The following is a 9,358-nucleotide window of genomic DNA, read 5'->3' as shown; positions in this document are numbered from 1 at the left end:
ATGGAGTCTTGCTCTGTCACCCAGGCTGGAGTGCAATGGTATGATCTCGGCTCACTGCAACCTCCACCTCCTGGGTTCAAGCGAGTCTCCTGCCTCAGCCTCCTGAGTAGCTGGGATTACAGGCACCCGCCACCACACCCAGCTAATTTTTGTATTTTTAGTAAAGACGGGGTTTCGCCATGTTGGTCAGGCTGGTCTCGAACTCCTGACCTTGTGATCCACCCGCCTCAACCTCCCAAAGGCCTGGGATTACAGGTGTGAGCCATCGCGCCCAGCCCACTTCTGTATTTAAGATCCTGCTTAACTTTTGTCCACATAGTGAGCCAATGTTCACAATACTATCATACTAAACAGTCTCTTTTGCCTTATAGTGCCACCTGTAACATATGTGAAGTTCCTCAAATACCTAAGTCTGAGTTACAGCTCTGTCATATTCTACTATTTGTTCCTGTACCTGTACAAGGTTATTTTTATTACTTTTACTTTGTGGCATATCTTTTATTTTTTTTCAAGTTTTTTCTGATAGGGATGAGGTCTCCCTATGTTGCCCAGGCTGCCCTCAAACTGGTAGACTCAAGAGATCCTTCCACCTTGGCCTCCCAAAGTGCTGCAATTACAGGCGTGAGCCATTGTGCCCAGCCATGTAGCATATCTTAATATCTGGTAAAGAAAGTCCTTTGTTCTTTTTGTCCAGATTGATTTATCTCTTTACGGACCTTTATTCTTACATGTATATTCCAGATTTCTTCTTGAATGGCAACCTAAATGCCAGTCCAAAGAGGCCCCCAATAGACTTGTTCACCCTTCATGTCCTCAACTCTGGGGAAGTTAAGGTGAGACTCACAGGGCCAAGTCTACCCTATTGTATTTGGTTCCTCCTCAGTCCTTTTATTAGATTGAAATTTAATGTACAAATTGATAATTACATAAGTTATCATTATTTTATGTTTGTTGATTTCAAATGCAATGTTTTATAGAGTTTTGTGTTTTTTAAAAATCTTTTTTCAATTTTGTATTTTGAAAAAGTTTTAAACCTACAGAAATGTAATAAGTAGAACAAATTTTTAAGCTTTACCTCCTAGATTTAACAGTTGTTAGCATTTTGCATCTTTCTGTATCTATGTATCTATGTATCTATCTCTCTATTGCTAAACAATTTGAGGGCAACTTGCAGATATGATTCTTCACCCCCAACTATTTCAGTATGTATTGCCTAAGAACAAGGACATTGACTTATATAATTATCACATTAATAATATATAATATATAATATTATTATATATAATTATCACAATTATCACATTCATGGCATCTATCACATTGATCTAACATTATTATCTAATATTGTGAAATATCCAAATGTTGCAGCTATCTAAGTAATGATCTTTGTAGTACATTCCATCCCCTTCCCAACTCAAGAGCATTGGTTGCATTTGAAATAATGTATCTTTAGCCTCCTTTAATCTGAAACAGCTGCTCAGCCTCTCTGTGTCTTTCATAACATTGACATTTTTAGGTAGAAGCTATTTGTTTCATAGAGGATACCTCTGGTTGGGTTTATCTGATTGTTTCCTCAGGTTTAGATTCAAGTTATGCATTTGACAGGAGTATTTCCTTTCTAACAAAAAGAGAAACCAAAGAATAGAATAAACTCAATTTTATTAATTTGAAGGCAGTATTAGATATTCCTTTGATGAGGAAGAAAAATTCATCTTCAAGTTCCAAATCTAAAAAACAAGTATAAACCATATTTCAGAATTTCATCAGAGATCTTTAAAAATTTAGCTAAGTTGTATTTGATTCCTAGAAAGCCAAATATATACTGTTTACCTAATTGTTATATTAATACGTGAGTAGCTACTATATTTAGGCTACTACAGTAGACCCAGGACTCTGTTTTGTTATAAACACTGATATTCAATCACAAATATGGACAAATAGGGTTTCAAGATGATTCTTTGAAATGTTCAGTCGGTAATTAGAGTTCGATGAGTATGAAATTGTAAACTATCAAAGATACAGTAGCTAAATATTAAAGACATAATACATTCTAAAAGTGGGTGAGGCCGGGCACAGTGGCTCATGCCTGTAATCCTAGCACTTTGGGAGCTGAGGTGGCTGGATCACCTGAGGTCGGGAGTTTGAGACCAGCCTGGCCAACATGGCAAAACCCCATCTCTACTAAAAATACAAACATTAGCTGGGCATGGTGGCGGGCGCCTGTAATCCCAGCTACTCAGGAGGTTGAGGCAGGAGAATCACTTTAACCCTGGGGGTGGAGGTCCAGTGAGCTGAGATCACACCACTTCACTCCAGCCTGGGTGAAACGGCGAAACTCTATCTCAAAAAAAAAAAAAAAGTCGGGGTGGGGGTGAGTGCTTTCGGTCCAAGCTGTGGAATCTGCTCCAGATCTCGGTTGCCACTAGAGCGTCTTGGGTAGATGACTCTCTCCAGTAAGCCCTGGGCTTTCTCAGACCTCTGCTGTGCAGGTAGCCTGCCCTTCTGCCATCCTGGCCAACTCTGCCTACCAAATTCCTGCCCATCTTTGAAAGCGCAACCCTGACCTAGGCTCCCCTCCTTTGGGAAACTTCCCAAGGCCTCCCTCCATGCTACATAATCATCTCTCTTGTTTGTTTTTTTGAGACAGAGTCTCGCTCTGTCGCCCAGGCTGGAGTGCAGTGGCGCCATCTCGGCTCACTGCAAGCTCTGCCTCCCGGGTTCACGCCATTCTCCTGCCTCAGCCTCCTGAGTAGCTGGGACTACAGGTGCCCGCCACCACGCCCGGCTAATTTTTTGTATTTTTAGTATTTTGTATTTTGTATTTTAGTAATTTTTGTATTTTGGCCAGGCTAGTCTTTAACTCCTGACCTCCGGTAATCCGCCCGCCTCGGCCTCCCAAAGTGCTGGGATTACAGGCGTGAGCCGCCACGCCTGGCCGATCATCTCTCTTAACAGACTGGGCATCCTTAATCACAAGTATCTTTTTTTTTTTTTTTTTTTTTTTTGAGACAGAGTCTCGCTCTTGTTGCCCAGGCTGGAGTGCAGTGGTGCGATCTCGGATCACTGCAACCTTCGTCTTCCGGGTTCAAGTGATTCTCTTGCCTGGGCCTCCTGATTAGCTGGGATTACAGGTGCACGCCACCACACCCAGCTAATTTTTGTATTTTTAGTATTTTGTATTTTGTATTTTAGTAATTTTTGTATTTTGGCCAGGCTAGTCTTTAACTCCTGACCTCCGGTAATCCGCCCGCCTCGGCCTCCCAAAGTGCTGGGATTACAGGCGTGGGCCAGGGCGCCCAGCCAATCACAAGTATCTTTATAGAATATATTTTTTGCAGAAAATAAAATACTAGCAGAGTATTTGGCCTTCAGTAGTTATTTATTTAGCCCATTAGTAAGAGGTTTTCTAGCAAGAATGAAAGGATTAAGAGAATCTCTACTATTTTCTGAAAGGTGATAAAACATAAAATCAGATAAATTCCTTTTAAAACGACTTTCAAAGAAATCTTTAGAACTTGCAAAGCCTCCCACAAAGAAAATGTAAACACTGAAAGGTGGGAGGCAATTTTACTTTATATTTCTAGTATCACCATGGCATTTCATTCAAACAAACATTTCCATGAAGTTAGGGAAATTCCTGCTGCATTCACTTACTTTTTTTTTTTTCCCCCAGTAATCAAGTTGAAGAAACACTTCCACTACTTAAAAATTACTTTCATATTTGTTCAGCTATCCCAATGGGATTTTCACTTAGTAAATCTACTCAGGTGTCTGCTATGCATATGGATTCAAAAGTGGATGATCACTTAATACGAAGGACTGAAAAAAGCAGGTTGGAACCAACGACTCAGTTATTTCAAAACACCAAGAAAATAAGATTAGAAGACACAAATCAAGAAAACTTTTCAAGGATTGAAGGGACTGGCACAAGATCTCTTTCTGAGAAGGCCTTGGGTTCAGTGGTATACGTCAAAGAAAGTGATGGACTAGAAATGACAGATGTGGAATGAAGCAATTTGTATGTATTACCAAACAAACCAAAAACTGCCTTTAATTAAGAGGGGGTGTTGAAAGAGAACTTAACCTTATTAGGAAACCCTAACAAAATGACAGAAGACTATTGCTTTATTTTACACTATTTGTGAATCATCTTACACTGCATTTTTTGATTATGCCTATTCAAAAGGCAGTTGCTTTAGAGTGAAAAAGCCTTCCAAAATTCAAAGCAGATTTCTCTGGTATTATATTATATCCTTAAAAACCAGAGCTTTTAAGTAACAGTATTTGAATAGCACCAACACATTTTCATTTTAATGTATTTCTTTAACAAGTGATTTAAAAAAGTGTCTAAGAGGCCGGGCATGGTGGCTCATACCTGTAATCCCAGCACTTTGAGGGGCCAAGGCGGGTCAGGAGTTCGCAACCAGCCTGGCCAATATGGCGAAACCCCATCTCTACTAAAAATGCAAAAAATTAGCCAGATGTGGTGGTGGGCGCCTGTAATCCCAGCTACTTGGGAGGCTGAGGCAGGAGAATCGCCTGAACCCCAGAGGCGGAGGTTGCAGTGAGCTGAGATCATGCCCTCGCACTCCAGCCTGGGCAACAAGAGCGAAACTCCTTCCCAAAAAAAAAAAAAGAGGTCCAAGCAATGTGACATCAGTATTTCATATTTCATAGTATTTCTGGTGTACCGGTTTTGTATGTTATATTTCCATTTTGGGATTCTGCTTTAGGATACTTTACTTTCTTACATTTTGCATTTTTGTTCTGTAAAAGATCACTGCAGATAAACTGAAAAGGCCAATAAATTGCATATCTTCAGAAGGATTTCACATTTTAAATCGTGCCTTTAAAACTGCTTTTTCCCTCCACATAGAATCCATTTTAGAGTTAGAAAAGTATTCTTTCCAAGTGTTAATAGTTTGTCTTGCAGATGATACCATTTTATGTCACCAATATTTAATATGAGAAAAACAACCTGGTGTTTAAAAACCTTGTTTTGTGTATCAGTTATGAAAATATCTGGTAGTTGGAAATCTCTTTAATATTCATTTTAAAAGAGGAAAGGGCATCTTTTCGTAGGGGAGCTATATTTTATCAGAAAAATACTAAACAAATGTGTTTGTAGGGAATATTGAGAGTGAAAAACAATTGTTGATTGGGACATAAGCTAAAAAGACAACGCTTTTTATTATTTATGGAACATAATTCTTTAGGAGAGAAAAAAATACACAAATCATGCATTTGTTCACCTAGCCTAGCACTGTGCTTGGTGCTGGAGATACAGTAGTGAATCTCTGTATAAATAAAATGGAATAAAATAGCCACTGCCTTGTAGAGTTTTATGCCTACTAGGAGAGACAGGACATTATACAGTAATTATATAAGATGCCAATTGTGATACGCCATGAAGAAACATATAGCATTCAGAGAGACATAACACAACACAAGACATACCACATAAAGCTGAATTTTTTTTTTTTTAAGATGGTCTCACTCTGTTGCCCAGGCTGGAGAGCAGTGGAGCGATCATAGCTCACTGCAGTGTCAAATTCCTGTTCTTAAGCGATCTTCCTGCCTCAGCCTCCCAGTAGCTAGGATTACAGGCATGTGCCACCATACCCAGCATGTTTTTGTATTTTTTTAGAGACAGAGTCTCACAATGTTACCCAGACTAGTCTCAAACTCCTGGCCTCAGGTAATCCTCCCACTGGGCCATAAACTTGATTTTAACTGTGGGAAATGGGAAAAAATATCTCAGGATATTTTTGAAAGCAAGTTTATTAAGAAAGTAAAGAAACAACAGAATCGCTACTCCATAGACAGAGCAGCCTCTGAGGACATTTATAGCTTCTGCAGTGACATGGTTGTTTAAGTGAATGAAGGTGATAGTCATAAAAGTGGAGAGAAGGGGATAGAGTACAGGTGAAGTTTGACAGGATGTAGTCATGGTTTGGAAGTGGAAAGTGAGGAAGAAGAAAGGGCTTCTAGCAAAAAAGGCTAGATGCATGCAGGATCCCTGGGGGAAAAAAAGAGTGAGTTCAGGAGCATAGTTTTTAGACTTACCAGGTTTATAAGGCAGTTGTATCTATGGAACTAAAAAGTATAAATTTTGAAGTTTTATACAGAAATGGTACTTAAAGTCATAGAATGAATGAAATTGCTTAAGGAGAATGTAGTGTGAGATAAAGATCTGAGGAACTCCAACATTTAGGGGTTGACTAGAGCAGGGTAGCTGGCCAAGGGGACTGAGGAGTTGGCAGTGAGGCTAGAGGAAAACCTGGCAAAGGGGACTGAGGAGTTGACAGGGTAATGTCACAGTTGTCCACAGGAATCTCCAGGTTGAGGTAGTCAAATGAACAGTTAGATGAAGACTGAAAAGTCCACTGGATCTAGCAATATGAATGTCACCAGTGACCTTAGCAAAAGCACTTTTGCTGGATAATTGGGAGGAAAGCCATTTTGGAGTACATTGAAACAACGAATGGGAAGTGAGAAAGTAGACACTGGATGTACAGCGGTTTTTCCAAGAAGGTTGGCTCAGAAGGGTAGCAGGCAGGATGAAAAGTGGAAAAAGAAGTGAGGTCACTGGAGGATTGTTAAAGAGTACAGCATGTTTGAGTGTCACTGGAAAGGTTCCAGTGGAGAAGCTAAAGAAGTAGGTAAAGTTAAGAATAACCAAGGGACAGAAATCCTGGGGCAAGGAGGAGGGAATGGGATTCTTTAAAACCTCTTCAGCAAGAAACTAGGGGAAAAAAACGCAAACCTGTACCACCTGATATTTCAGAGAAAGGGAATTTAGAAGGAAGTAATATAAGCAAAGAGCAACAATATTCTGTGACTGTTTTTAATAATAACTAGGAAAATTCCTAGTGCAGTTAACTCTAAACAAAATTCATTCCCACCTGCACAATACAAGATAGACTAACTCAGAGTGACCTTGGTAAAAGGTGTAATAATAAAGAAATGAGGTGTCATTATGTCTTCATTGTAGCTTTACATGAAGCCCTGGTCATTTACTGTATCAACATCACCAAACTGAACATTGAATGATTCTTACTCCAAGAGGCAAGTCTTCGTGGTTTCTATTTTCACTGAAGGAGAGATTGATTTCTGAGCAAGACTGAAAAAGGTGACCACCAGTTCTTTGGGCTTCTCTCATCAAGAGGTGAAGTCCACTACGCCACGCCTTAACTCTGGGCTGGCTTTGTTGTTTTTGGCCAATAGAATATGGCTGAGGCGCTGCTTCCAAGATTAGGCCTCAGTTGAGGTGCCCTAGCAGCCAGGCAGCACCTGCCAGAGCATGAATAAGGTTATCTTGGACCGCCCAGCATAGCCAACCGGTGCTGAATGAAGCCACATGAATACGCCCAGGAGAAACTAGCAGAGGAGTCACCCACCTTGCCCCCATGTTAGAGATAGAAGCCACTGTTTGAGGCAGTTTGTTACGCAGCAATACCTGGGGTAATCTCCCATCTCATGGAACCACAGGATTTTCTTGCCAACTGCAATGAGTTGGCAAATGGGAATGATCACTCGCCTCAGTGTGTTTTCTGATCCACTCCATCCTGTATTATCATCTCTGTACTGCGAATACCATTTATTCCTTTAAATGCAATGTGTCTTTCAAAACTGACTTGAATTTCCTCACCTTTCGAGTCACCTGCCACTTGGACTCACTTATTTGGAGGAGATACGTAAAGACCCAGCGTAACGCCTACATGCTCAGTAAAAAGTATTTGCTGGTCCTCCTTCCTGCCCGTCGTGTGACCTGACTGCTCCGGGCTTCTGGGGGCTCCCCCTAAACTAGCTCCACGAAATGCCCCCTCCAACCTAGCACATCCGCTCTCCTACCTTCGCCCAGGGGTGGCCGTTAAAGTCTGTGCTGTCACGCGGGGAACGCCCCTCTGAACTGGGGCCTTATGACTTTCGGTACTTTTTTTCGAACGTGGCCTGCGTCCCTGCCTCGAATCTGGTTCCCGCCCTGAAGGACCCTTACTTAGCACCCCTGCGGGCTGCGGGGACCCCACGACCCCGCAGGCGGCGAGGCGCGGCGCGATCCCTGCGCGCCCCTCCTGCTCCGGTGCTCCAGGGGGCCGGCCCTCCAGGGGGCGGGGCAGGGTCGCGCGCAAGGCCTGCCGGTTGCTCGGGGACGTACGGCGCACTTTTCCAGCTCGCGCCCTCGCGAGGCCTTGTGCACGACCGGAAGCCGCAGGTGGGTGAAGCGGAAGCGCTTCTAGCCGGGATGTTGCGGGTCATGGCGCGTGGACGGCCGTGGTCCGTGGGCGCGAGCGGGGTCTCTGGCGGTGGGGCAGGGCCTGCGGGTCTCCCCCGCTGGTACTGAAGGGTTCTGTGTGCACGCTTTCCCCTCGGCGCTTGGGACGACCTCATTTCACTGTTAGGAAGGGTCGACCCCGAACACAAGAGGGAGGGTAAATACCGTAAAACATGTTGGAGGCTAGCTGTGTGCACGCCCCCTGGGAGCCAAAAGGGCGAAGTAAAACATGCACACGACCGTAATGAGATTCTGAGTAAGTTGTATATTACCAGAGAGGGGGCAGAATAATAGGGTCTTAGCAAGGTCTTATGAAGAAGCTGCGCCTGCCTAGAAAGATAGATGGGATTGTGCTGTTTTCGCTTTCAGTTCAGTGATGGGGAGGCGTGTTTGGCAGTGCAGAGGTAGGGAAGTGTCCCAAGAACATGGAAGATAAGGAAAAACTTTATAAAATTAGTCATTAAAGGGTTAGAGTAGAAAGATTCAAAGTGATTTTTAAGGAACAAAATTTAACCAGACCATCAAAGGCTTGACACTGTCCCAACGACTGTGAAATATCCTGAAATACTGTGCATTACTCAGTCGGGGTCTGATCCGCTACTGGAGCATAGAATAAAAAAAGAGGGGCGCACCTGAGCCAGATGAATCCACGCCTCTAGAGGAGAGAGGGTATCCCGGCTTAAGAGCAGGGGCTCTCCTGAGTTGAGGAAGTGTTTTTTTCAGAGCCCGTTCCGTCAGACATTCAAATCATGTAACTCAGTCCTTTTGTTCTGAGTACGTATTCACCAAGCAAACTTAAGAGTTGGCTTGTCAGTAGTCTTATAGTGAATAATTGGACAGGCTCATCTGAATATCTGATTGGTGGCCTATAGTTCTCTTTGTAAATCCATAAGCTGGCAGTCAGGGATTTTTGGACATCCCTTTGTTTTCACTTTTTTCACTCTTCGTGATTCTTTCTCATTTTTCGGGGTTCAGTTGAAATGTCACATCCTCACTGAGGTCTGTTTATTGGTTTATGTGTTCAGGTGGTTAGAACAGCTTCTTGCATCTTTTCTCACATGACGCCTTCTTAATGAGGCTTAG

General features: G+C 42.6%; 2 protein-coding genes across 3 annotated transcripts in view; both read left to right on the top strand.

Moving 5' to 3' along the window:
• The window catches only part of LOC105531649 (chromosome unknown open reading frame, human C2orf15), a 9,600-nt gene extending 4,979 nt beyond the window's left edge, over window positions 1-4,621 (top strand). Inside the window, exons 3-4 of the mRNA XM_011969618.1 lie at window positions 742-833; window positions 3,674-4,621. Coding sequence (XP_011825008.1) covers window positions 808-833; window positions 3,674-4,010 — 363 coding nt within the window. The 5' untranslated portion in view covers window positions 742-807 and the 3' untranslated portion in view covers window positions 4,011-4,621. The remainder of the gene's footprint in view (window positions 1-741; window positions 834-3,673) is intronic.
• A 3,507-nt stretch (window positions 4,622-8,128) lies between these two features.
• LIPT1 (lipoyltransferase 1) overlaps window positions 8,129-9,358 on the top strand; it is a 7,599-nt gene continuing 6,369 nt past the window's right edge. The window contains exon 1 of one of the 2 annotated variants that reach the window (XM_011969612.1): window positions 8,129-8,215. The gene's annotated coding sequence lies outside the window, so the exon portion shown is untranslated. Of the gene's footprint in view, window positions 8,216-8,266; window positions 8,532-9,358 lie in introns of those variants that run through there. The other variant, XM_011969613.1, reaches the window with a different exon arrangement.

Source organism: Mandrillus leucophaeus, unplaced genomic scaffold (genome assembly GCF_000951045.1).
Source record: "Mandrillus leucophaeus isolate KB7577 unplaced genomic scaffold, Mleu.le_1.0 Scaffold9, whole genome shotgun sequence".
Lineage (NCBI taxonomy): Eukaryota > Metazoa > Chordata > Mammalia > Primates > Cercopithecidae > Mandrillus > Mandrillus leucophaeus.
The sequence above is the reverse complement of the archived record's forward strand: the minus strand, read 5'-3'. Positions and strand labels throughout refer to the sequence as shown.